Source organism: Onychomys torridus, chromosome 1 (assembly GCF_903995425.1).
Source record: "Onychomys torridus chromosome 1, mOncTor1.1, whole genome shotgun sequence".
Classification (NCBI taxonomy): Eukaryota; Metazoa; Chordata; class Mammalia; order Rodentia; family Cricetidae; genus Onychomys; species Onychomys torridus.
The window spans coordinates 106,020,436-106,048,233 of NC_050443.1; the positions used below are offsets into that span (position 1 = coordinate 106,020,436).

Consider the following 27,798-nt stretch of genomic DNA (forward strand, 5'->3'; position numbering starts at 1 on the left):
TCCGTGTCCAACACTCTGACACAGCGGATGGAGGAGGATGGCCTCGAACTCTCATGGTGAGGGGTTTTTAAAGGGAAAAACTGAAAGCAGGTATGTTATATGATTGGGTGAGGGTATGTAACCTTTGAATTTGCTGGTTGGGGGTTACAGTTATCATTTTTGGGCAGGCCTGGACAAGTCCCAGGCTCTGTCCTTGAGCTGCCATGGAGGCTGGCTGGCCTCACACGTTCACATGGGACCCATGCACGTAGCTCTAAGTTGGTGAGGGGTCCCAGACAGTAAACAATGGCTGAACCTTGAGCAGTCAGAGTACGTGCAGAGAGGGAGCTACTGCAAGGACTATGTATGTCTTTTGTTCATGGCCCTCCCAGAAACTGCTTGCTCAAGTCTCAGGAAACAGAAGTTGAGGCCTGATCTCTGAGAGAAGACTGACAGCCTGCTATGGCATCTGCTTGGACCTTTCAATACCAACTCTCACTTTCATCTGACTAACCACACTGGGGAAAGGTAGTCACCAGGAGAAGGAAGCCATCTTCGAATGGGTGATGGGCAGGGAAGCATTAGACCTTTCTTCGCGGGGTGACTTTTGCCTCCTGCTCTACATATCTGATCTATTAGCCAAAGCCCTTTCGCCCACTGAGGCTCTCTTCCCGCCCCCTGAGGTCCTGAGTCATTATTTTAATTACCCCAAGGAGGTGTAGCACCCTCAGAGCTTTATAGCTCTCTGCTTTCCCGTTCACTGCTCAGTGATGGCTTGTGGAATCATGATCCTCCTGTGCGCCTGGGGTAAGGCTTGGTCGTGGGGAGGAGGTCTGTGCGTCATGTCTGCCTGGCAGGCTAACTGGGGACTGTAGATCATTTCCAACGGCTCTTAGGAAGAAGCAAGGGCAGGGGTTGGAATCAAAGGGAGGAAGGGTAGGTGACTTTGTAAGCTATGCCTGTATGCAGAGTGAACGGCTTTTCTTTTTTCTTTCCTTTCTTTCCTTCTTTCTTTTTCTTTTTGGTTTTGTTTTGTTTTGTTTTTTGAGACAGGGTTTCTCTGTAGCTTTGGAGCCTGTCCTGGACTAGCTCTGTAGACCAGGCTGGCCTCAAACTTATAGAGATCCACCTGCCTCTGCCTCTTGAGTGCTGGGATTATAGGCGTGCGCCACCACTGCCCGGCTGAATGGCTTTTCTAAAGAGTCATATTCTCCAAGGCTTCCCATTTTCAGAGACCCATATACAGAGGTGTAGAGGGGAGGCCACAGAAGCCACCAGGTAGGAGAAAAGGCTGGATTCCACCTCTCTAGGCCCTGGGTGTTCTCCAAGTCTTGACTTCAGGTAGGCAGGTCCCACCACTATCAAGAGAATAGTCTACAATTTGAAGTCTGTAGTGGGACTTCATCCGTGTATCAGACTCATACAAAATCCTAGATTTGCAAATTTGCAGATTCTCTTTAAAGATGGTAGGTCTGGGTACTGAGCCTGCTCATGGCTGTCCTGTTAGAAAGACCTCTGTGGATTCTCCATTCCCTGGTGCCTGCCAACTACACCATTTCACTTTCTGCTGCCCCTGTCCATGAGGGTTTGAGCTTGCTAAGAAAGAGAGTCACTTAAAGCAGAAAGGTAAGTGTGTGAAGCTCCTGAGCATGTGACCATAGTGTTCCAGCTTTCTGAATATCTGAACCACAAACTCAAACATCTCTCTGGCATGGACTCAGACAAATAACCATTTTGGAGTGTCCTTGCTCCTGATGTGGTGCAGAATCCAGAATCCAGAGACAGCTGGGGATCCTGGTGGTGTGGGGGAAAAAGATGATTGCTTAGGGATATGAGGAGGCAGAAAGTCTTTTGAAAGGTAGAGCCCCCCTGAGGGTTTGGGCTTAGCCATCAACAAGGGGTGTGTGACCTGATAAGGACTAGGAGAACATGCTGGGATTTTGTGTACACTAGCTAATGGCTGTACTGTAAGGGGAGCTGGGGATATAGCCTAGCAAGTCCGAGGTCCTAAACTCCAACTCCAGTACTAAAACCAGGGAGTGAGGTATTCTGCGGCTAACACAGTAGATGGCCTAATTCTAGATTCCGATGTCCTTCGATATCCTGGAGGGGATGTTCCCTGAACTCTGCCATTGCATTGGGTTTGTCCTATATTTTGTTCCTTTCTTACATTTTTGGTTATGAGCCTGGTCTTTAATGGCTGAGACATCTGCACGTTGCCCTGGCTGGCCTGGAACTCACTCTACTGTAGACCATGCCAGCATGGAATTTGCAGTATCTTCATGCCTCTGCCCCCCCCCAAGTGCTGAGATTAGGGGTATGCACCACCACATCTGTTAGGTTTGGCTATTTGTTTATTTTTTAAAGTGTTACATCTTTATTTTGTGTGCATATATGTGCTTGGGGGTACAGGGGTATGGGTGTGGGTGCAGGGGTATGGATGCAGGGGTGTGGGTGTGGGTATAGGGGTGTGAGTGTGGGTACAGGAGTATGATGTGGGTATGGGTGCAGGTGTGTGGGTATGGGTACAGGGGTGTGGGTGTGGGTACAGGGGTGTGGGTGTGGGTGCAGGGGTGTGGGTGTGGGTGCAGGGGTGTGGGTGTGAGAGCACCATGGTGTGCAGATGAGGGCAGAGGACAACTTACAGGAGTTAGTTTGCTCCTTCCACCATGGGAATCCCAGGGATCAGATTCAAGTCATCAGGCGTGGTGGCAGGCCAGCTGAGCCACCTCACTGCCCTGGGTTTGGTTATTTCAGAGGGAGCCAGGAAAGATGAGGCTAGCCTGGAGCCACGGTAGAAACACAGTGGGAGGAGAGGGCCCGGCTCTCTGGCAACACCTAAAACCGCAGCGGGGTGGAGCATCAAGAGACCGGGAGGCCCTGGGGCGTTTGGCGTCTTCCATGACTTCCAACCCTTCTGCCTTCTGTATTCCTTAGTCCTGGCTTCCTGTGATGGCTCCAGCCTGGATGTGGAGAAGCCCATCGTGTTCAGAGAGAATGCAGCCAGCTTTGGGCAGACTGTGGTCCAGTTTGGTGGATCTCGGTAAGAAGACGCTGCCTGCTCTCCTATGGCAACCCTTTCAGGCCCAGCAGGCAGGTAGCTGCTGGTGGCACATGGGTGAGAGAGAAGTCCTCTCCTGTCTCTCCTGAGGCCCCTGACACCATTTGGGCCCAGGAAGGACAGCAAAACTGGAAGTAAGGCCTCGCTTCGCCCTGGAGCCTCTGAACTTCCCTCCATCTGGGGCTTCTCTGGGTGTGGCCAGGGAAATGCCCCAAACCCACACTCACTACAGTTGTAGTCTACTGTGCCACTCTGAGGCTCCTGGACTGCTAATGGTTTTACCTTTGCTGTTGTGTTTTGTAAGGAAGGAAGGATGGAAGCAGAGAAGCATGCTGGGGGTTGGAGGTCTTGGCCCACAGGTCAGCTCTCAGCATCTCTCTGCAGAGATACTCCATTTCTGCCCAGTGGCTCTTGTGCTGTCCTCCCCTGGCACAAGCTGGGCATGGGCAGGGTTGATGAACTTACCCCAAAAGCTTGAGGGATTGGGGGGGGTGGTGCTTAGAAACTACCAAGAGACTAGGAGACAGGGGAAAATCTCACCCAACCCCAGGAGGCCCCACATTGTTATTTTGCACCAATAGCCACAAATTATATACCTGCTCCCCTGCCCCCTCCCCTGCACGCCTGTTCTCTTGTCCCAGAAATGAGGACAAAAGGAGTTCAAGTCCCATGCCACATGGGTATAAATCAAAATGTGGGAGGCCCACGGAGGAAGGGAGGGAACCCAGGAGGGAATTCCAGACTGCTCCACAGGGGAGGTGGTAGTGAGCCTAAGAAGACCAGGTTTCACAGGCCAACAGAATTCTGCATAGCCACCCCTTCACCCAGCCGGCAAGCTGGGGAGATGGGGAAAAGCATCAGCTGCAGACTCTAGGTTCCAGGGTCTTGGTTTTTTTGTTTTGTTTTGTTTTTAAATGTATGTAATGCATAGACTGGTGCATGAATCTAAAGGGTCCAAATCAGTGATGCGTTTACACACATATATGCCAGGGTAGCTGTTGTTCAGATCAGCTCATAGTCTATGCCATCCTATCCCTGATGGGCACCAACACCCAATAAATCAGTAGGTAGCCATCATCCCCACATTTCTCACCAGAAATTTGTTTTTAGGTTCCATTAGTAATTTCCTGATTGCTACAAATCTACAGTTTGTGCTGAAAAAAAAAAATAATAATGGAAACACTAAAAAGATTGAATTTCTTTAGAAAGAATGAGTTTGGCGAAGCAAAATCAGCTTTGTTCTTCATTATTGCCACCAAGTCCCAAACCCTGTAGCCAGCCATTAGGTTTTCCTCGGGAAGCTCCTGGATGCCCCTTGAATCATGCATGACACAGAGAATTGTAACTTTCTGTAAAGCAACCTCTTGAGGAAAGAACCCTTAGAAGCCCATTGGATTAAGACCGGCTTGGCTGATGAAAAGATATCAATAATTGTTTGCTTTTTTGGTCTGGATGGGGAGACAGTTGGTAGTGATAAAATGTTTCCAGTTACAAAATATCCCCTTGAGGTGTTTTTCAAGAAAACTATTTACATGTCTACTATGAGATCTGATATAACCATGTTAAATTGTCCAATTTAAACTGCTTACATTATATTGAAAATTTCCAGTTAACTATAACCATCTTTGTTTGGAAAGCTTATGGTCTCAAAAAGTTGTTCCATTGAACTCAAGGTGACTATTTCTCAAGTGGCTCAGAATGGCAGATTCATAATGTGTTCCCATGACTGGGAAATGTCATTTTTGGTGCAAATATTTTTTTGGTTAAGAAAAATCTGAAGTATTTACTCACCCAGCTATACACATGTGTGTGCACATGAAAAAACAAGCCAGTGAGCACCCTTCCATGCATGTGGATAAAGCACAGGACTGACTTCTAAACTACCTCTCATGTAGAAAATGCCCCAAAACTTTCCCACAGTCTTACTTCCTCATGGCAAGATAGTTCCAGGTACCCAGGGTGCTCCTGTTCCTTCTCTGACTGTGTGTTGTGGTTGTTCTTCTAGACTCGTGGTGGGAGCCCCCCTGGAGCTGGTGGCAGTCAACCAAACAGGACAACTGTATGACTGTGTGCCTGCCACTGGCATGTGCCGACCCATCTCACTGCCCAGTGAGTGACTGAACCCAGGGACGAGCACTCCCAGCTCTCCTAATGTGTTCCTTCAGTGGATCCCAGCTACGACTAACCCCTCAATGAAGTTGTGTGGTTGAGTGTGACTATGTGTGTCTGCCTTCTCAGTTCCCCTAGAGGTTGTGAACGTGTCCCTGGGCCTGTCCCTGGTGGCTGCCACCCATCACTCCCAGTTGCTGGTGAGTTCTCTGGGTCCCCAGAGGGTCATGAGGGTCATGAGAGGCATAGCAGGGACTGGAGGAGGCTGAGGGTAGAGATGGAGTCGGGGTGGAAGAGTATGCCTGAAAAGCACTGCTCATGGAGGTGGTCTCTGTCTTCAGGCCTGTGGTCCAACTGCGCAGAGAGCGTGTGCGAAGAACATGTATGCAAAAGGTTTCTGCCTCGTTCTAGGCTCCAGCTTGCAATTCATCCAAGCGGTCCCCGACACCCTGCCAGGTGGGTTTGTTGGAGACAAGGCTTCTGGGGAGCACAGCTTGTGTTGTGTGGTCAGAGAATGAGGCCTTCTCCTCTATCCCCTTCTGGGGGGTTCTGGGGGTCTGGTCAGGAGCTTTGGCAAGCCAAAGAGGTGGGTGGGAGCACACTTTGGCCTGGCGACAAGGACAGCAACCCTCAGTTGGTTGTGATTGGATCCGAGGAGAGCCTGGGTGCTGGCCAAGCAGGGTATAGAGGCCTCACAGTTGCTACAGGTACTTAGACACTCCTTGGTTTTCCTTTGATGGCAAACACATGTCTTAAGGAAGAGAAACCCGTGAGGGAAACAGTGTGGATGGCTCATGACTAAGCTGCCGGGACTCTTCAAACTCTCTTTCTAAGGAGCTGCAGAAGATGTGATGTACAGTTGTGTGAGCGTCAATGTTGTCCACGGAGGACGGGACCTGGGTGCTGTCTCATTGAGAGTCAGTCTGTGTAATGACGATATATCAAGGTTTATCTAGGTTCAAGTAGTCTCATGTATTCAGGTAATAACACCTTTCTCTGGAGTTCAGCTCCCTCATTGGTAAAATGGGATTAGTATTCATGTAGATTTAAGATGAAAGGATTTGAGGTATACAAAGTGTTTAGATCCCTGCCTGGCACATAACATGTGATAACATGTGACAGAATGTAGTAACATTCTGTCAAACGACTGTGTATTTGCATTAAGGGGAGGGCATGGATAAACGCCTCATCTGTAGCCTAAGAGTGGAAGCCAGGAGTCACACAGGAAGCCACTGAGAACAAGGCTTTAGACTGGCGAGGCCACAAGGCCATTAACAGTGAACATTTAGTCCATGTTCAAGCAGCAGTAATAACACCCCCAGACTAAACTGCGAGATCAGAATCTCTTTGGGGAGCAGAAAGAACAGAGAAGCAGTTTCTAGGACTTTGGGAGTTGGGGAGACCGTGTCCAGCTGGAGGAGGTCAAGGTCTCCTCATAGGTATCCTGGGAAGTCACAAGGTTGGATGCCTGAAGGTAAAGAACACAGGTGCATAAACTAGGTACAAGAGAGGCCGGTTTGGCAGAGGTAGAGAGAACTATCTTCCATCTGAGGACCGGCGCTCTATAAGGCCTCTGGGTTGTGGGCAGGATTATTTCTATTTAGCTGGCGAGAAACCGTGATCAGAGAGGCCCCACTGATAAAAAAGAGGCCACAGAGCTCAGCCAAGCTTTGTCCGGTTAGTTTATTGCTTGCTGTCAGATACTCAGCTCTGTTCAGGTACTGGCTGTTGGAAGCCTGGTAGATTCAATATAAAGGGAAAGAAACAGGAGGCAGTTGACAGAACTTGACATAGACCAACCTGGCCGGATAGAAAACGAGGATGGTTGTTTTGTTATAAGGCTGAAACCAGACAAAATTCCAGGATGGCGACTACTCAGGTGTGAGCAGGGGCATGAGGGAGGCAGTCGCGCCTGCTGCGGTGAGTTATTGCAACAGTAAAACTGATTAATGCGTACATGGATGATGACTACGGGGCTGTCTGCCGCTTTGTGCCGGCTGTCCGGGCTCACCACCTTCGCAGTAGACATCTAGGTCTGCAGACCGAGGATCCCTGAGGCTTCTGTGCGGAAGGCTAGACTGTGGGCACTGCAGAAGTAAAAGGGAGGTATGATCCTCTTCTACTCCCCAGCACCCGTCCGACCACCAGATGAGTTTCACAGGAGTGACCAGCCCGAATAGCTCCAGCCGTCTTTATTTACACTTCGGAAACAAGCATGTTTTCCCATACCAACAAACATGTTTTTCCCTAGCAAACACAAGTATGTCAAATACGTTTTTTTCCCCAGCTTTTACGTCAAAACAAACCAAATGTGATGCTTATCATTTTGCTAGTTTGGCCAAATATCAAGCCAAGGTCCATCCAGTCTTGACAAAGCTAGAAGGTGATACCCATAGGCGCACATTCTCAAGAACAACAATATCATTCAAAACTGAACAGAGCATATTAATAGAAATAGGGGGGATCTGCCTCCGATCCTGTCAGCACTGAGTCAGAACAGCTCCCGGGGTCTGGAGTGACAGCTGACGTCCCCAGACAAGAAACCTGAGGAGCATCAGCTCCCAAAGAATTTTAGGGGAAAATATTTAAGAAAAAAATGGGGTTTCCAGGAACGATCACATCTGTCCCACGCATGATTGACAAAATGACACTGAAAACCACCAAGAGAATCATCAATATTATGAGAAGAGAGGGTACAGGCCGTGCTGTCCCCCCAGTATTCTGAGCTGTAGTGAAGTCCACTGGACCTCGCTTACTGAGCCTGACCGCCTGGAGTCCCCGCCTCATCTGGGACCCATTGAACAAGCACTCATATACTGGTCTGAAACCAGACCTCACAGTTCCCAACAGGCACCCTTGAAGTCCTGGTGAGTGGAGCCGATGAAGTGGGGGAGGCGAGTGGAGAGAGGAAAAAGTCTTTCTCTTTAATGGTGTGTGGGAGGAAAGCTCTAATACCTCGGGGTGACACAGAGTTGTGCTGCTGGTCAGCTCGCTCACCACCCTGTGGCTAACACCAGATGTAGGTGCTGGCGGAGGCAACAACGGGGTCCTGCACATAGGCCACAACTCCAGTGTGACTATGGGGACAATCTGCAAGTCCCTGTTGATTTATATGCATGCGGGATGTCTTCCAGCGATAGTGTCTTTTTGGAAGGTAGGGCTGTGCAGCCTGATTTTCCCAGAAACAGATTCTGAGGCTCGAGAATGTTCTTGAGAGCATTGCTGCTGGTAAGCACGAGGAAGGCCATCTGGGCAGAAGGCCAGTGCTGGCTAACCAGCACTCCCCTCCCAATGGAAACATCCCCTCCAGGGAGGAGTGAGGCTCCTGTGGCTGCGGAAGTGATGTCACCGTGAGAGAGCAGAAACTCCTAAGACTCCCCAGGAACCCTCCCTAGGGCTGTGAAAGCTTAGAAAACTGCTGGGGAGGGAAGCTGAGTTCCTGGGAAGAGGCGTAGTGACTCAGTTGAGCTGCCTCCAGTTTGGGCAGAGAGCTCCAGGACGGCAGTTTTCGGGTGCCGTCACCGGGGCTGGTGATCCAGGGGCCCTTGAGTCGCCCTCACCATACTCCAGCTAGTATCCCTGAGTCGGACTTGGATGCAGCTGTTACTTTGGGCTTCTTTATAGATGCTTCCCCGACCCGGGAGCTTGGGCTCTAGTTGGCCCCATCTGTAGGTTACCTTAGGTAACATGCCTTCTGCCCAGAGGGATTCTCGGGACTCTGAGAGCTGTTGCCGGCCAGCTCCGTGTAGCCAGTAGTGAGTGCCTTCACACTGGAAAGGGATGGGCCTGGGTGGCACACCCAGTATTCACTGCAGGTGTGTTCTGCAAGCCTAGAGAAGCCCTGGCTCGTGGGATAACGGTGCCGGTAATCCTCACACGGGGCCACGCCTTGTATTAATTTAAATGTGTTTGTTGTTGCCGTAATCTGATGTGGTAGGCACGACTGTTATCCCCATCTTAGAGACAGGGAAGCCGACGTGCAGACACATTAAACAACTCGCCTAAATTCATCAGCTTGGAAGTGGCAGAGCTGGGGTTCAAGGAAAGGCACTATGGTGCCAGAATGTAACCTTGAACCACCTTGCTAAATTACCTTGTGCTTTCTAATGCCTGAGGGTGTGTGTTTAATGAGGATTTGACTGCATTACTGCAGTCTACTCGTCCCTGGCCTTTACTTCTCCCTCCCCACTTTCCGGGCCTCTTTGGGGGTGAGGGAGGACAGCACCAGGGCTGCTGCTGCCTGTGGGAAGAAGAGGCAAGGGCCCACTCTGCCTGGGAAATCCAAGACTGCGCTCCTGGCTCTGTTTAGTAAGACAGAATTCTCGGCCCCAGGAGATGGTTGCGGCCGGCCCATACAGGCATCTGATTCCTCTCTCCTTCACTGCAGAGTGTCCAGCACAAGACATGGACATTGCTTTCCTGATTGATGGCTCTGGCAGCATCGATCAAAGTGATTTTAGCCAGATGAAGGCCTTTGTCAAAGCTCTGATGGGCCAGTTCACGAGCACCAGCACCTCGGTGAGTACCGGACATGGTGGCCTTGGAAGGGCGACACAGATGTAGGAGGGCCGCCTCACACAGCTGGTGGGGGAAAGAGCCCAGTGGAAGAGCTCATGGCAGGGCTATAAGCCCAGGGCAAGGTGCTAGCTAGTTCAGGGCCCATTTAAGTCCTAACCCGGAAGTTCTCCTATGGCATTTTATATGTATCCACATGTTCCATGCTGTTGAAAAACACTGAAGGAGCTGAGGATGATGATAGTGCATGCTGGATATCCTGGCACCTGGGAGACTGAGGCAGCAGGGTCATGTGAATTCAGGTTCGGCTGGACCATAAAACATGACCCGCTGGGCGGTGGTGGCACACACCTTTAATCCCAGCACTCGGGAGGCAGAGCCAGGCGGTTGTCTGTGAGTTCGAATCCAGCCTGGGCTACAGAGTGAGTTCCAGGAAAGGCACAAAGCTACACAGAGAAACCCTGTCTTGAAAAACAAAACAAAACAAAACGAAAGACAAAAACAAACAAACAAACAAACCCAACAACATGACCCTTTCCAGACAAAAAAGCAACCAATCAAAATAAATAAATAAATAAACATGCAACGCCAGTGAAGGGTTTTAAGACAATTTAGCTGTGAAACCTCACTGTCGGTAACTCAAGCAAGTGGGTGATTTCTTTATTGTATTTTCTGTATAATCCACAATATCTTTATTTTTTCTGTTTGCTTGGTTTTTTCAAGACAGGGTTTCTCTGTGTAGCCTTGGCTGTCCTGGAACTTGCTCTGTAAGCCAGACTGGCCTCGAACTCACAGAGACCCGCCTGCCTCTGTCTCCTGAGTGCTGGGATTGAAGGCGTGCGCCACCACTGGCCAGCCAATATCTTTATCTTAAGGTATATGGGAAGTGAATTGTAAATCCAAACTTATTCCAAAAGAAAAGGCTGATTGACAATAATGGCAGGACCCCTGGAGAGACTGCTCAGTGGGTAAAGACACCTGCCACACCAGCCCGAGGACCTGAGGTCTGTCCCTGGAACCTGCGGTGGAAGGAGAAAACCAACTCCTAAAGTTGTTCTCTGACTTCTTTTTTGTTTGTTTTTTTGTTTTGTTTTGTTTTGTTTTGTTTTGTTTTCGAGACAGGGTTTCTCTGTGTAGTTTTGGTGCCTGTGCTGGATCTTGCTCTGTAGCCCAGGCTGGCCTCAAACTCACAGAGATCCGCTTGGCTCTGCCTCCCCAGTGTTGGGATTAAGGGTGTGTGCCACCACCACCCGGCATTGTTCTCTGACGTCTACATGCACATTGTGGCCTGTGTACACACACACACACACACACACACACACACACACACACACACACACACGCTACAGAGAAGAGGTGAGGGCAAAGGAGAAGGGAGGGGAACTGGGAGGAAGAGACTGTGGAGAGTCCTGAACCTGGGGCTCCCTTGGCTTTTGCAGTTCTCGCTGATGCAGTACTCAAACATCCTAAAGACCCATTTTACCTTCACCAAATTCTGGAGCACCCCTAACCCCCAGAGCCTGGTGGATCCGATCGTCCAGCTGCAGGGCCTGACGTACACAGCCACAGGCATCCAGAAAGTGGTGTGAGTCCTCCAGCCTGCTGCCACCTCAGAGTCAGCCTACTTCTTAACTCTTCTCTGGAGGCCATGGGAGGCTCTGGATGACTATCAGGGAGAGGACGGGCTGTAGGCAGAATGTGTCCCAGCACCTAGTTCCCATGTGTGAGACTAGACTCCTCTGCAGTTACTTTCCCTTGGCCTGGTTCTAGGGACCTCAACAAGCCCTTTCTTCTACACGTCTGGCCAGCACTAGAGCCAGGTGGTCACACGAAACTCACTTAAGGTGGTAGGTCTGGCAGAGGGTGTGGCTCTCCTGTAAGGGAGTGAGGCTGAGTGCCTGGGACCCTTGGCTTCCTGCACACCCTTGGGTGCTGCGCTGAAATGTGATAGGGTCATCCCAAACAAGAGATTCTCTGGCTAAATACACTCGCTCTACTTTGTGGTGACTCTCGCACCTTGAACACAAGACGGAAAACCCGAAGGGTTCAAAGCCATGCAGCAGCACCCATCCTGGAGTCCTTCCTGAAGCACCCAGTGCCTTAGAAGAGAAGCATTTGAAACAAAGTGACCGTGGTTCACAACCCCAGGCCCACCCCCCACATCCAGAATGCACTGCATCTCTCCAGCAGCCCATATCCCAGAGCCAGCCTCATCCTAACCCTGAACTCAGCTGTTAATTTTCTTCTCTTCTTCCTCCCCTTCTCCTCCCTCCCCCTCCTCCTCCTTCCCTTCTTTCCCTTAAGACATTTCATTTCAAAAAGACAAAATGGTGATTTGTCTTAGTCTTAGCATTTAGTAGGGAGTGGCGGCCCTCTAGTTCTAGCACTTGAGGGGTGGAGACAGAAGGATTGAAAGATCAGGGTTATCCTAGGCCAACTTTGAGATCCGCTTGGGATATCTGAGGCCAGTTAAGCCTGCCATACGTAAGACCTTATGTCAAACAAGAACTCACAAACCCCAAAACGATGGCAACAAGATTACAGGACTCAGGGTTACCCATAACCCCTCTAGATATTCTACCATACAGAATATTAGAAACAAAAAGTGGTGTATGCAAATGAATCAGTGAATTCCATCTGCCTGGTATGGTCCAAATTCTATCACTTGCCGTTATGCAGACTGGATGGGCTATGATCACAACAGGGCAAAATAGATGTTCCTCTATTTTTAAAGGAAATCTTAAGTTTATAGCATGTTCCATATTTTGCTACAGTTTTGACTTTTACTTTTCAACGAAGGAGCTGAAGAAGCCGAGTTATGATTTGTCCAACTCCCTCCCTGATGTTGGGCAATTGGGTAGTTTCTAGCATTATATTTGGCAGGTGCTTTTGGTATGTTCTGGACTTGAGTGTGAAGGTACACAGGTACTTTTTAAACATCAGTTAGAGCTACCGCCTGACTGACTTTCACCCACAAGCCAGTCACTGTCACGTAATCTTTCCCATAATCAGGCACCATTTGTGCCAGTCACCAAATCTGGTGGCGTCAACAACACATATTCTTTCTTCCTAATCCAGGTGATGATGGCACGTCCAGCTGTTTCTGCAGATGTTCTTTCATGCAGCCGGAACCCAGAGAGCTCCTTCACCTGCCTGATGCTCGTGAAGGGCTGGCTGGAGGGGATGGGCTCAGCTGGGATGGTTGGGCTTGTATCTCCATGTGGTCTCTCTCCAGGGGCTGCTCCTGGGACCCCTAACAAACTAGCCAGACTTCTCTGACTGTGGCTTAAAAGGATAGCCATGAATCTAGATCTGGGATGAGAGTACTTGCCCAGCAATGCAAAAATAAGCCACTGCATTGATCTGGATGAAAGTGAGTCACAGGGCAGACCAGGTTCTCTGTGGGAGAATCATTTGGAGCCATTTTTAGAGCATGGTTACGGTACAATTACTATCATTTTGCTTGGAGAGAATCAGAGCTCGGAGAGGTTAGAGAGTACATACAAAGAACCTCTGACTCCAAAGGTGCCCAACACATACTGCCTCCTAGGAATGAAGTTCAGTGGCAGAGAGACTTCAGCAAATATCTAATATGAATACCTTTACTAATCTTTTTTTTTTTTTTTTTGCTTCTAGTATAGCGCTCTAGAAGGGAGCCCTTTGTTGTTTCCTTCCTTTCTCTCCCCTTTTTTGGGGGTACAGGTGTTAGTGGAGTGGGAAAGAGGTAAGGGAATAGGTGTGAGAATCAGGATGAGGGTGTGTGTGTCCAAGATCTCACTATGTAGCCTAGTCAGGCCAAAAACCATGTTCCTCCTGCCTCAGCCTCCAAAGGTTGAGATGGTGGTGGACCTGCATCACTACTGCCAATGCTGGATAATTTTATAGCATGCCCAGCACAGTCTTTCTAGCATATCCAGATGAACTTTCAGCCTTAGTAAATTGTCTTTCCAGAATCAATTAAGACTCAATAGTCATTTCTCTTTATTCTCTGACAGGAAAGAGCTATTTCATAGCAAGAATGGGGCCCGCAAAAATGCCAAGAAGATCCTAATTGTCATCACTGATGGGCAGAAATACAGAGACCCTCTGGAGTACAGTGACGTCATCCCCCTGGCAGAGAAAGCTAACATCACTCGCTATGCTATTGGGGTACAGTCTCTTCCCTCTTGCTCCCACAGACCCAGCCTTCTCTATACCCAGTGAAGGTCCAGTGGGCTTCTACTGCTCAGATGCTACTCTGCTGCAGGTGGGAGATGCCTTCCAAGAACCCACTGCCCTGCAGGAGCTGAACACCATTGGCTCAGCTCCCCCACAGGACCACGTTTTCAAGGTGGGCAACTTCATAGCCCTGGGTAGCATCCAGAAGCAGCTTCAGGAGAAAATCTTTGCCATTGAGGGTAAGTGGGAACAAGCTCCAGCCTTGGAGTTGAAGGGATTGCTACCAATTGCCCATGTAGTCTTGATGCTCATCCTTATTCACAAGTCACCCCAAAGTGCCCCATAACACTCAGGCCCCAAACCCCACTCCCTCTGTCCTGAGTCCTCATGCTCTCCTAGCTTTGGAGAATCTAAGTGACATGTCGCCCCACAGGAACTCAATCAACGACAAGCAGCTCCTTTCAGCATGAGATGTCACAAGAAGGTTTCAGTTCGGCTCTCACGATGGTGGGTGGAGCGTGCAATTGATGAACAGATGTCAACTCTGGGCCTTCTGTGGGTGGGATGGGACCCAGAAGGGACCAGGAGCAGATTTGTCATTAAGTCCTAGGACTGAGTGAAGAGTGTCATCTGTGGTTCTTAAGGTGCTGGGGACAAAGAAGGGCAGGAGACAGCCAAAGCCTGAACTTTTCCCGGAACACGATTCTAGTGGGTAGAGACCACACACCCTCCGACTCTCCTGGAGGTTGGGATAGAAAAAGAAAGATGGAAGCCGGGTGGTGGTGGTGGCGGCGATGGCGGCACACGCCTGTAATCCCAGCACTTGGGAGGCAGAGGCAGGTGGATCTCTGAGTTCGAGGCCAGCCTGGTCTACAGAGCTAGTCCAGGACAGACTCCAAAGCTACAGAGAAACCCTGTCTTGAAAAAACAAAACAAAACAAACAAAAAGAAAGAAAGAAAGAAAGGAAGGAAGGAAGGAAGGAAGGAAGGAAGGAAGAAAGAAAGAAAGAAAGAAAAAGAAAGATGGTCAGGTGACATTGAGTCATGAGAAAGGGCCAGTCCTGAGAAAATCTGAGGAACTGCAGTTAGAGGAAAAAGCTACTGAAATGGTTCCAGGGAAGAAATACAGCTGTTGTGCTACAGAAAAAGAGAAGAAGGGGCGGACACGCAGGTGCAGAGTGAGTTAGGGACAGTGCGCAGCTGGAGGGGTAGGAGGGTCCAGACCACACGGACCAGAGAGAAGCCAGTGCAAGGAGACCTGTTCAAAAGCAGGTGTCCAGAGAGGCTTTCTCCTCGTTACCTGTGGCTGAGAACAGTGTGGCAGGAACGAAGCAGGCTGGCTTTGAACTGGTCCCTGGAACTACATCAAAGGTGCTGGGGGGGGGGGAGGTCATCAAACACTTCCTTCATGTTTCTAGGTTTCTAAGTTCTCCATAATCATAAGTTAGAAAGCGTGAAAACAAATAAGGAATGCTGGGGAGCATGAAGCATTGCTACCCGAGGGCGCTGACAAAGACCCTGTGGGGATATGACAATGAGATTGACCCTGTCACAGAGGAGCTGAGAGAGGGACAGCGGGTGGTCAGGACAAAGCTCCGAGTGTTTGGGAACAGAGATTAACTGCCCAGGTCTGACTGAGAAGCAATCCAGATGGCATTCCAAGGGATAGTTTCCTAGCATAATGCTACCTACTTACTGGGTTTGTGGAGGCCCTGATGCTGGTGTGGGAGGAGGCAGGACAGACGCCAGGCACCCAGGAGGCAGAAAGGCAGAAAGGTGACAGGCTGACAATGTGTCATGAGACTGAGGAGTTAAGGTGCAGAGACTGCCGGTGGGAAAAAAATCAAAATGATGTTTGGAGGCAGGCTTCTTTGGATTAGGCTGGCAGCCTGCTCCAGCCTGCTCAGCCCTGCGATCCTTTCCTCCCAGGATGGACCAGTTCTGGGAGCTGTGGGAAGCTTCAGCTGGTCTGGAGGTGCCTTCTTATACCCCCCAAATATGAGGCCCACCTTCATCAACATGTCTCAGGAGAATGTGGACATGAGGGATGCTTACCTAGGTAAGAAGAGGCTGTGGGAGGAGAAGGGGCGGGGTGAGCTGCCCGAAGACAGGAAAAACCTTGATGCTGAGGTCTGGGCCCCTCAGGATACTCCAGTGCACTGGCCTTTTGGAAGGGAGTCCACAGCCTGGTCCTGGGGGCCCCTCGCCACCAGCACACGGGGAAGGTTGTCATCTTTACCCAGGAATCTGGGCGATGGAGGTCCAAGTCTGAAGTCAGTGGGACACAGGTGGGTATGGAAGAAGCCAGAGTGGAGTCTGAAAGTGGGCAGTGTGGCCAGGGTGGAGAAGGAGGAGACAAAGGGACTTTGGGGCCCACGGGGGAGGCTGTGGTGCTGGGAGAGGGGCAGGACCTGGCCCAGAGGGGCGTCTGTAAGGTGACTTCAGGCTCGGCCCACCAGATCGGCTCTTACTTTGGGGCTTCCCTCTGCTCTGTGGACATGGATAGAGATGGCAGCACTGACCTGGTCTTGATCGGGGCCCCCCATTACTATGAGCAGACCCGAGGGGGGCAGGTATCTGTGTGCCCAATGCCCAGTGGGGTAAGTGGTGAAGGGTCCCGGCTGGTGGTGTGGGTGTGGGTGGAGGGCCGCCCAGGTTGTTCTGACACTGACTTTGCTCTGCAGAGGATCAGGTGGCAGTGTGAGGCCAGTCTCCATGGGGAGCAGGGCCATCCTTGGGGCCGCTTTGGGGCAGCCCTGACAGTGCTAGGGGACGTGAATGGGGACAATGTGACAGATGTGGCTATTGGTGCACCTGGAGAGGAAGAGAACAGGGGTGCTGTGTACATATTTCATGGAGCCTCAAAACTGGACATCAACCCCGCGTCCAGCCAGGTGAGGCCTTGTCATTAGTCTCTTCCAGTTCCTTCGCTGTCTCCATGTCATGGGGTGGCTAAATGCATCCTCTGGTTGCTGGTGACAGCAGCTGTTGCATTTCAGAGTGTCTCGGTAGTCTGTTCCTCTGAACTGAGCACCGTGCATCCTTGCATGGACACAGCCTCCACTCTGTTGTGAACAGCTTTCTGACTAAGAGACCAAGCCTGGAACTTAAACTCTTGAGTCAAATCCATGGCAATAGCAGCCTTCATTTGCTTTGTGTTCTTTGTATGAATGATTGACTTAGATTCTGCAAGCTTTAGTCTTTTCTTGTAGAACAGAAATGATCAAGCCGACTCCTTCCTGTAAAGATAATAATACAGTGAGTGCGTTAAGTACTCCATATATCACATATTTTCTGGGTGACCATACAGATGACGAACAAATATATCTACTTTATCCTGGGGCGTATCTTTATTCCACTGCTGCTGAGACCCTTGGGGCAAGCTGAAGCTGTAAGAGGGCCCCCTTTTCTCGTTGTGAGAGTCTTCTAAGACCCCCAGACGGCTTGCTTGCAACTCGTAACCCTTTGTCTCTCCTTTCCCAATCCCTCTACCATCTTCTATTGGTTTTTCTTCTTTTTTCTTCTTGATCAGCGGGTCACTGGCTCCCAACTCTCCCTGAGGCTCAAATATTTTGGGCAGTCACTAAGTGGGGGTCAGGACCTTACCCAGGATGGCCTGGTGGATCTGGCTGTGGGAGCCCTGGGGCACGTGCTGCTGCTCAGGTGAGAACTCACCCACACCTCACCCTTGTCCACTGTGTCTAAGTCACTTGTGCGGGTCCTTCTCCCAGAGATCAGCGTCACATCCTCAACCCTTACGAATGTCCCCAGGGGTCTGCCTTTGCTGAAAGTGGGGGTTGCCATAAGATTTGTCCCTGTGGAGGTGGCAAAAGCTGTGTACCAGTGCTGGAAAAGGATTCCCACTGCCCTTGAAGCTGGGAAGGCCATTGTCTGTCTCACTATCCACAAAGCCTCACCTGACCAGTTAGGTGAGTGTTTTCCTAAGATTGGGTCCCACATCGTCCCATTAGGCTAAGTATAGGGCAGAGCAAGCCCAGGAACATAAATCTCTGAACCTTTCCTCAGGGGCCTGAGTTCTTTTCTTCCTTTTCCTAATGCCCCCAGGCCTATGGCCTCCTGTCCCGGAAAACCCACAGCCTGTTTCCTCTCCTCCCTACCTCAGCCTCTGTCCCTGCTTAAGCTACCACATCTCTGATTACCTACACAGAAGCAGAGACTCTCTCAGGGGCCCTCACACCTGTCCTTATACCCTCTCACTCACTGTCCAATGAGAAACTGGACTTGATTGGTCCCAACATGTGAAACTAGGCTCCTTGCTCCAACGCTTAACACCCTTAAACTGCTTTCTCTTACAATTATGGAGACTCCAATGCTTTCCTATAATTCCATCCTGCTTTGGCCCCTCCTTGAATCTTCACCACACCTCATCCCATGTACTGTTCTCCTCCGTGTACTTTTGTGACTGTACCAACCTCTGTCTCCCCCAGGGTCTCAGGAATACCAAAACTTGGAGCCTTTCTTGTCACTGGGCTTCATTCAGGGTCCATGTGTTTAGCTCCTTTACTGGATGAGCTCCATGAGTGGTCTACATATCATCTATCTATCTATCTATCTATCTATCTATCTATCTATCTATCTATCATCTATCTATCTATCATCTATCTATCTATCATCTATCTATCTATCATCTATCTATCTATCTATCTATCTATCTATCTATCTATCTATCTATCTATTATCTACCTATCTGCCTATCTATCATCTATTTATCTATATATCATCTATCACCTATCATCTATCATTTATCATCTATCTATCCATCTATCCACCTAACATTGTCTCCATGTGTATTCCCCAAACTTGATGTAGTCATGGAAAGTGCTCAACAGGTTTAAACAACTAAATGAAAGCAGGAAATTCTCCGTTTCTTTGCTTTGCATTTTTCCTTCTCACTTCAGGTGACGTCCAAAGCTCTGTCCGGTATGATTTGGCCTTGGACCCAGGCCGTCTGATTTCACGTGCTGTTTTTGATGAGACCAAGAACTGGACTTTGGCTCGAAGAAAGACTTTGGGGCTCGGCATTCACTGTGAAACGATAAAGCTGCTTTTGCCAGTGAGGATTTTGGGGTTTGAGGAAAAGATGGAGGGAGGGAAAGGAGCCAAGACTAGCTTGCCAGGTCCCTTGCTATCTACTGTCTGAAGTGGGCAGAAGGAGAACATTGAGACCAGAGAGGAGAAGGCATGGGAGTATGGTCTGCCTAGCCTGGATGTGGCACTGTCTGGATGCAGAGGAAGAGCCCAGTGATGGGAAGGAGGAAGGATGGTGGTTCTTCAAAGTTCCTTCTTTCTCAGGACTGTGTGGAGGACGTGGTGAGCCCTATCATCCTGCGCCTCAACTTTTCCCTGGTGGGAGGAGACTCTGCTTCATCCGGGAATCTTCGTCCTGTGTTGGCTGTGGGCTCACAAGACCACATGACAGCTTCTGTGAGTAGCTGTCCAATGGAGTCCAGGGACAGGATGGCTTCATTGTGTCTCTCTGCGCTTAAGAACTCACAACAGGTCTGCGCGCAATCTCTGTTTCTTTCTCTCCCTCTCCCTCTCTCCCCCTTTCTCTCCCTCTCTCTCCCAATAAAGCTCTAAAAAGGTAAAAAAAAAAAAAAAAAAAAAAGGAAAGGAACTCACAACAGATCCTAATTGTCCACCACTGGCGACAAATCCCACATGTTCCCCTCAGCTTCTGAGGTCGGCCTAGCTGGTATCCTTGCATGTGCCAGCTAGTTCTCCTATGCCCTGACATAACCACATTCTGCCCACTGCCCCTCATCTCTCGTCTGCTGTAACTCTCATTCGAAAAACATCTCCTTCTTTCTGTGTGAAGAAAGTGCCCTCCTCATCTCCTCTGACCACACTCGGCCCCAGCTCCCGCTTTGCCTGTGGCTCCTAAGTCTGGCTCCTAAATGGCTGACCATCCCATTTCAGAGTGATGTTCCTGGAAACTGAAACACTCTCTGTCTGCATTGGGGACTGTCTTGGACACACATTTCTTGAGCATTGCAGCCCATATCTGTCACCTGTTGTTTTCGCTTTCCCACACCACCGCCACTTGAAAATTCCTGTCCTGTTGCTACCATTAAACAGTGTTTGCCAAGCAGCTGCTGCGCTGCACGTGAGACTCGACTCATTTGACTTGGATGTGCTGAAGCCAAGACCTGCACTGTCATTCTTTCCATCCCAACCTTCAGCCCTAGGCAATTCTGTGCTAGTGTCTGTCAGAGTCCTGGGGACAGAGGTTTGCTAATAGTCCAGTGAGGGGGTTAGAGACGGATCTGAGCATGGATGAGAAAGGAGCAAACCGTTTTTGTGGCAGCTCCCATTTGAGAAGAACTGTAAGCAAGAACGCCTGTGTGAAGGGGACCTGGGCATCAGCTTTAACTTCTCAGGGTAAGTGCTGTCTCCTTCCGTATGGTGTGACACCCCCGCCCCCCCAGTGTCTTTCTAAACAAATGAATTCTGTTGAAATACTATCAGCTCAAAGTTTGTGAGTTCCCACTGTCTTGCCTCTGCCCTTGATCCACATTCGATTTCTCTCCATGGAGTCCAGCCTGACCTTCCTTCCTCAGCCTGCAGATCTTGGTGGTGGGAAGCTCCCCGGAGCTCACCGTGACAGGAACTGTGTGGAATGAGGGTGAAGACAGCTATGGAACTTTAGTCAAGTTCTACTACCCAGAAGGGCTTTCCTATCGACGGGTAATGGAAATACAGGTAAGCAGGCCCCTGGGACTCTACGAGACATCTAGTAGATCATCTAGGGCCTCTTCTGTCCCTGATAACAAAATACTGCAGCCTGGATTAATTATAGAGAAATTATAATCATTTTGGCTCATGACTCTGGAAGTGTAAACTTAAGAGATGCATCTGGTGGTGGCCTTGCTGGCAGAGTCTCAAGGCATTTCAAGGAATAATATGGCAAAGATGTGTGTACATGTGTGTGTGGGTGTCCTCGCCTCTTCTATCATGAGGTCCCATATTGATGACCTTATTTAATTTTAATCACTTCCCAAATGCCTCACTTCTAAATGCCACAGTCTGGTTAAATTTCTATGTTCTTAATATCTCATAATGGGAATTAAACATCACACACAAAATTTTAGAAAACTACACAGATGAAAGTATATTAAGTCTATGTGTCAATTAATAAATAATATTGAGCAAATACCCATAAAAATCAATACCTAGTCAAAAGTAAAAAAAAAAAAAAAAAAACCAAAACCAAAACCAAACAACAACTAGCATCCTTACCTTCCCCTACTCTGTATCTCTCTGTATCTTAACCCCATTCTCTCTCCTGCGATAATCAGAGTTTTAAGTTCCTGAGAATCACTCCCAGGTGTTTGTAGGTTCGCCATCCTTGAGTGTGTCCCTAAATCACACTGTCATTTCATTGGTTCTTGAACTTCATGTGGATGGAAACATGGTGTATGTGCTCTTCGATGTCTTGACCCTTACGTGTTGTCTGTGAGACCCTCCATGCAGCTGCAGGGGGCCTGTGGTAGCTACACCACTGTGACCGAATTTCTGCCAGAAACAACCCAAAAGAGGACAGGCACATTTGGCTCACAGTCTAGAAAGTGTGTTAGTTAGATCTGCTAAGGGACAGAGCTAGTGTGAATACATATTAAAAGGGGGGGGTGCACACTTTAGAAGGTGTGTTAGTAAGGGTTTTTGGGTTTTTTTTTTTTAAAGCTGAGGATCGAACCCAGGGCCTTTGCGCTTGCTAGGCAAGCGCTCTACCACTGAGCTAAATCCCCAACCCTAGTTAAGGTTTTTTAAAGGGGTGGAACTGGAATAATGGACATATATTAAAAGGGGACAGACTAGGCTAGCTTCTAGGATGTTGTCAGGGTGGTCCAGCAATGGCTGACTCAGGACAGGAAGGCAGAGGATATGGTGGCTGTCAGTCATGAAGCTGACACCTCGGCACTCTCAGTTTGCTGCTGGAGTCCTGGGGGACCCTCAGAGAGCCGCCTGTCTTCAGTCTGTGTTGAAATCCTGAAAAGGATGGATTTAATACTGGCCACAGCAACAGGCTAGATGAACTTGCCAGCTAGTGTTATGTGGTAATTCTACCAGAGAACCCACGGACACCCTTAAAGCTGAGTGGTATTGCTGGCTGGCGGCTGCATGGGAAATCATGCAGCCTCGAGTGTTACCTTTTTTTTTTTTTTTTTAAGATTTATTTACTTATTATATATACAGTGTTCTGCCTGCATGTGTCTCTGCAGGCCAGAAGATGGCACCAGATCTCATTACAGATGGCTGTGAGCCACCATGTGGTTGCTGGGAATTGAACTCAGGACCTCTGGAAGAGTAGTCAGTGCTCTTAACCTCTGAGCCATCTCTCCAGCCCCACCATTTTTGTTTTTTTGGAGCTGAGGATCAAATCCAGGGCCTTGTGCTTACTAGGCAAGTGCTCTACCACTGAGCTAAATCCCCAACCCCTTTTAATATATATATTGGTTTTTCGAGACAGGGTTTCTCTGTGTAGCTTTGCGTCTTTCCTGGAACTCACTTTGGAGACTAGGCTGCCTCAAACTCAGAGATCCACCTACCTCTGCCTCCTGAGTGCTGGGATCAAAGGCGTGCGCCACCACCACCCAGCCCCATTTTTGTTTTTATGAACAAAAAACGCATCCTGGTTGACACACTTTGGTTAGCAAGAACAGTTAGCAGGAAGCAAAGCTGCAGGAGCCCTAAAGCAAGGTTAGTACATTTAGGGACTGGTCTGCATCCTGAAACCACAGATGAGGTCTTTGTCCTCATTTTGGCAGGTGTTGGAGACTGTGTGCTGGGTTTTAATATCAGAATGTGGCCTCTAACACTGTGTCAGGTGTGCTAAGGTCCCAGGGCCTTTCATACGACAAGGAGAGTGGACAAAGGACAACATTTCCTCCTTTAATGTCCTTTTCTGTGGACTGCCACCAGAGACGTGGCCCAGATTTAGGGTGGGTCTTCCCACATCAAATGACCAAACTAATGAGTCCATCAGCTTGGAGTTTAGTTGATTCCAGATGTAGTCAAGTTGACAACCAAGATCAGCAGCCATCGCAGAAGGTGAGGTCTGTCACGAGAGGCACAGTGGCTGCAGCATGGTCTCTGTAGGGTCAGGAGGCTGACCGTGCCTTGGCAGCAAAGAAGAAACAGACTCAAGCAGGCTTCTGTCTACTTCAAGACCCATTCAGAGTAGCCTGGATCATCTAGCCAGGCTGTATATTCCCCAAAGTTCTACAACAACGCCCCCCCCTCAGTTTGTATACTGAGGACAGATGAGCCTGTGGGCAACACTTCACATTCAAACCCTAACGTAACAGTACAACAGTTCCACTGCTATGTGAGATCTCTGTACGAATGTGCCATGATGTTCTTGAGCTGGTATCCTGGTACATGATGCATAATACTTCGGATGATTTATACCACACATGGATTCTATAAACTGACTGTTTCCACAGCTGTTTTTTGCCTGTTTACACTTCTATGGGTAGCATGTGAGAGTTCCTGTGCTGGTCTCTCAGCCCAGGATGCTATCAGACTTTTCAACTGTCAATGTGATCACACATTCCCTTGCAGTTTTTGTTTGGAAACTTCTAGAGAAGTTGTGTAGCTTTGCACACATTTTGTGGTCCTTGGGGTCTTTTGTGTGTGTGGGGGGGTGTCTATCTACATTTTTTCTCTTGCTTTCTTGGATTTTAATAATTGGCCAGCACAGTAGCACACACCTTTAATTCCAGCACTCAGGAATCAAAGACAGGCAGATCTCTGTGAGTTCGAGGCCACCCTGGTCTACAGAATGAGTTCCAGGACAGCCAAAGCTACACAGGAAAACCCTGTCTCGAAAAAATAAAAACAACAAAGAAAGAAAAAAAGGGACAAGAACCTCGAGTGTGGAGGCACACTCCTTTAATACCAGAACTCTTGGGGGACAGAGCGGGGGGATCTCTGGGAGTTTGAGGCTAGCCTGGTGTACATAGTGAGTTCTAGGCCATTAAGGACTACCTAGGGAGACCCAGTCTCAAACATTGATTTGCAGGAGTTCTCTACATACTCCGTTTCAGTCTCTGCCTTGGGTCTTTTAACACTATAAAAGGTGTCTTGATTCAATTGCAATTGACTTTATCAATCTTTTCCTCTATTCTCAGTATTTTTATCTATTAATCTTGTTTAAGAAATACTTCCGGGTTGGGGATTTAGCTCAGTGGTAGAGCGCTTGCCTAGCAAGCGCAAGGCCCTGGGTTCGATCTTCAGCTCAAGAAAAAAGAAAAAAAAGAAAAAAGAAATACTTCCTCATATCCTAATGTCCCAGTGCGTATGTCTTTCCACCTACCCATAGATCTCGGTTGGGGGGGGGGCTTTTCTCTTTGTCCCTCTCCCCAAGTCCATACTGTCTCTCAGACCCTTGTACACCAAGGGCCATTGCTTCCTTGCCTACAGCCACTCGGTGTCTACCCATTTCCTGCCACCCCTGAGGTGATGTCAAAGCCAACTCCAGCAAGATCTGATCCCAATCAGGACTTGTATAGAAACCAAACTCAGTAATGACAAAGTGTCATGGTCACAGGCTGGCCTTGAACTTCTGAATTCAAGTGTGGGCATGTACCATCATGCCCAATTTATGAGGTTCTATGAATCAAGCATGAAACAACCACACCACACCCCCAGCCCAGAAAAGGTGCTTAAGGGCACTTGCCACCAAGACCAATGACCTGAGCTCAATCCCCAAGACTGGCATAGTGGAAGGAGAGACCAGGCTCTTGCAAAGTGTCCCCTGACTTCACACACACACACACACACACACACACACACACAGACACAGAGAGAGAGAGAGAGAGAGAGAGAGAGAGAGAGAGAGAGAATGAATGAGAATAAAAGCATTAATTTAATTTAAAAAAGAGAAGTATTTCCTAGGGAAGGGATGTAGCTCAGTGTTAGAGAACTTGCCTAACATGCATGAGTGAGGTTCCCTACCCCAAGGTTGTGATAAACTACATTCCCTTTAAAAATCTTTATAGTTTTACTTTTGTACATAAAAGTCTTTAAAACAACTAGAATTTATTTTAATGTATAAAATTAGGTAGGGGTCTAATTTCATTTTTCTCTCTGTACTTTTTCAATATGGGATGGATTCTCTTGGTAGCATTTATGAAAAGCCTGCCTTTCTCCCTACTCTGCAATGCTGCCACAGTCATATGTTAGTCCCGTAGATACAGAGATGGTTAACTGTGGACACGGGATGGAAAACATCCCCCAGAGTCTTAAGAATTCTCTCACTTGGTCCTCAGTTGGTGGCTCTGTCTGGGAGGTTTGGGGGGACTGCGGCCTTGCTGGAGGAAGTACATCACTGTTGGGCTGGGCTCAAGAGTAAAGCTTTGGTCCACTTGAAGCTCATACTTCCTGCTTGATGCTGTGGTTGAGGGTGTGACCCTCTGTTTTCTGCTCTGGCTGCCAATGCTTGCTGTTTGTTGCCCTACTTCCCTGACATGACAGACTCTTGCCCCTCTGGAGCTGGAAGCCAATAAACTCTTCTATATTTAAGTTATATTAAGCCTTGGCCGTGGGGTTCTATAGCAGCCACAGAAAAATTACCAATGTGGTAACTTGAACTCATCTGCTCTCCTATAAGCAACCTCATCAGCACCCACTCCGCTTGGCATGTGAGGCTGAGCCCACTGACAAGGAGGGCCTGAGGAGCAGCGCCTGTAGCATCAATCACCCCATTTTCCGAGAAGGCGGGAAGGTCAGTGCTATGTGCCCCCACAACCCCCCCTCCACCCCAGATCCTCAGCCCCGGCCTCCTTGTCCCAACACATTCCCTTCCCGTACTTTTCCACGACCTTCTCCATTTCCATCTCTTCTTTTCCTTCCCCCTGTCCAGAGCACCTTCATAATCACATTTGATGTCTCCTACAAGGCCTTCCTGGGAGACAGGTTGCTTATGAGGGCCAATGCAAGCAGGTGAGCCCAGGAGAGCGTTGGTGTTACGCCTCATCCGGTCTTATACCCCAGCTGGCTACTATTTGCCCAGATTCCTTCACTTCTACTCTCTTTCTCCAGCGAGAATAACAAGCGGGGAACCAACAGGACTGCCTTCCAGCTGGAGCTCCCGGTGAAGTACACTGTGTATACAGTGATCCGGAGGTACTAAATCCTTCGCCCTTCCCTTGGCCCTTCGACCTTCCTCCAAGCCTGCTACCTCATACTCAGCTGGCTCTTGGTGTAATTGGCATCTGAATCAGCCCGTTTTATGGCAGCGGACTAAGGCAGGACCTTACAAAGGGCCTGCTAGGGGCCGCGCACACCTCAGTGCCATTATTGACCTCTCCTTCCTCCATTGTTCGGTCCTTTCCCATGAAGCTTTGCTGCTAGACATGAACATACCAAGTGATGTTAATAGATTGAGGTCAAGACTTTTCTGGGCATCGTGTGCTGGGAGCTTGACCTAACAGGACAGGTCTGTCACCACACAGAGACAAGGTCAGAGAAGGGTAGAGCTGGTGGGAGAGTTGAGTGTAAAGCTGCTGCTATGGGCTTTGAAGGTGAGTAGGTGAGGCAGGGGCAGGGGCAGGGGCAGGGGCAGGGGCAGGGGCAGGGGCAGGGGCAGGGGCAGGGGCAGGGGCAGGCTAGAAGCCAGCAAGGGGCTGCACTCCAGGCAGCAGAGAACTGCGTGGAAGCCTGTGAGAACACCATGGACAGGCTTTGCTGCCGTGGCTGCTGAGTATGTAGGAGAACCGGAGGGGGTCAGGATCAAATGTGTCATTGTCAATGACATGACCCATGGACAACATGCGTGAGTTTCTCTTTTATCCCTAGGAAAACACAACACAGCTTACAGTTAAATATACTGGGGACATTTCAAGCGTTTTTTGGTTATTGTGGGGTTTGGGAAGAGTAGTATAGTTTTTTTTAAATTATTATACCCATTTAATCATCTGGACAACCATATTGCTATCCCTATTTTTACCAATTTAAAAAAAAACCAGGAGGTTAAATAGCGCACCCCTGCACTGACCAGGTAAGCCCCCCTGAATGTCTCACACAAGGCCAGCTTGCATAACAAACAGGGTTGCTTATGTGGTCCAAAGCAAGTAGGTGAAGCCCCGAGGCTTCTTCCAGAGCAGCTTTGTGCCCATGCTGTTAGTAGTTGTTAGTAGTTATGTGGCGCTAGGAACACGTCCCGAACACGACAGAACCACGGGAGAGTTTTATTAAAGAGGATAGAGGTGACAGGCCTGGGTGAAACACACGTGGGGAGAGAGAGAGACAGAGAGAGACTGAGAGCCTCGCGCAAGATGGCACCGGCTTTTTAAAGGTTGGGCCGCGCATGCGTACAGGGACTCCTGTGGGTACTCCACGCATGCGTGTAGATTACATGGCTGCGCGCGCGCTTTACGCAACCACGTAAGGCCACAGAGTCCCGGTCCCGTGAGATGTCTGACCCGGAGATGGCTATTCTACACCGGAAATAGTTAGGCGGTCCCCCGGGCAAGCCCAACTGTGTAATTGTCTATCACATGCTCACGTGCTACATACCTCTCAAGACTGAGGAAGGCTGAGTTTGGGTTTGAAAAGAGGTTTAAGGCCAGGAAGATGGCTCAGTGGGTAAGGTCACCAGGTGCCAAGCCTGATGCCTGAGACCCACATGGCAGAGGTAGAGAACAGACTTCTGCATGTTGTCCTTTGACCACTAAATGAGCTTGGTGGCACACATCCGCCCCCAGATAAACAAATAAATGTAAAATAATTAAAAAAAAAAAAACAAAACAAAACTAGAGATTTTAAAGTAAGAAAATGGATGCACAGAGAGAATAGGTTTGGGAAGCACAGAGGAATCCCAGCTAGCATACTAAGAGAAAAACCCCAGCGCTTATGGAGAGCTCAAGTGTGCTAGGTGCTGCTGCGGCCCTCATTAGGGAGAAAAAGTGTAAGACTCTAGTGAGGTAAATCGTTGGGTGGAAAGTGGTGTG

At 49.1% G+C, this 27,798-nt stretch overlaps 1 protein-coding gene across 1 annotated transcript in view; it reads left to right on the forward strand.

The window, feature by feature from the left end:
• The first annotated feature begins 730 nt into the window (after positions 1–730).
• LOC118588118 (integrin alpha-D-like) overlaps positions 731–27,798 on the forward strand; it is a 31,718-nt gene continuing 4,650 nt past the window's right edge. Inside the window, exons 1-23 of the mRNA XM_036194414.1 lie at positions 731–786; positions 2,917–3,022; positions 5,046–5,149; positions 5,279–5,349; positions 5,491–5,605; positions 9,537–9,667; positions 11,104–11,249; positions 13,660–13,813; positions 13,911–14,061; positions 14,256–14,329; positions 15,752–15,881; positions 15,968–16,110; positions 16,282–16,422; positions 16,507–16,716; positions 17,355–17,485; positions 17,594–17,751; positions 18,742–18,896; positions 19,136–19,267; positions 20,151–20,224; positions 20,404–20,545; positions 25,458–25,571; positions 25,710–25,789; positions 25,889–25,972. Of these exons, the coding sequence (XP_036050307.1) occupies positions 750–786; positions 2,917–3,022; positions 5,046–5,149; positions 5,279–5,349; positions 5,491–5,605; positions 9,537–9,667; positions 11,104–11,249; positions 13,660–13,813; positions 13,911–14,061; positions 14,256–14,329; positions 15,752–15,881; positions 15,968–16,110; positions 16,282–16,422; positions 16,507–16,716; positions 17,355–17,485; positions 17,594–17,751; positions 18,742–18,896; positions 19,136–19,267; positions 20,151–20,224; positions 20,404–20,545; positions 25,458–25,571; positions 25,710–25,789; positions 25,889–25,972 (2,783 nt within the window). The 5' untranslated portion in view covers positions 731–749. The remainder of the gene's footprint in view (positions 787–2,916; positions 3,023–5,045; positions 5,150–5,278; positions 5,350–5,490; positions 5,606–9,536; positions 9,668–11,103; positions 11,250–13,659; positions 13,814–13,910; positions 14,062–14,255; positions 14,330–15,751; positions 15,882–15,967; positions 16,111–16,281; positions 16,423–16,506; positions 16,717–17,354; positions 17,486–17,593; positions 17,752–18,741; positions 18,897–19,135; positions 19,268–20,150; positions 20,225–20,403; positions 20,546–25,457; positions 25,572–25,709; positions 25,790–25,888; positions 25,973–27,798) is intronic.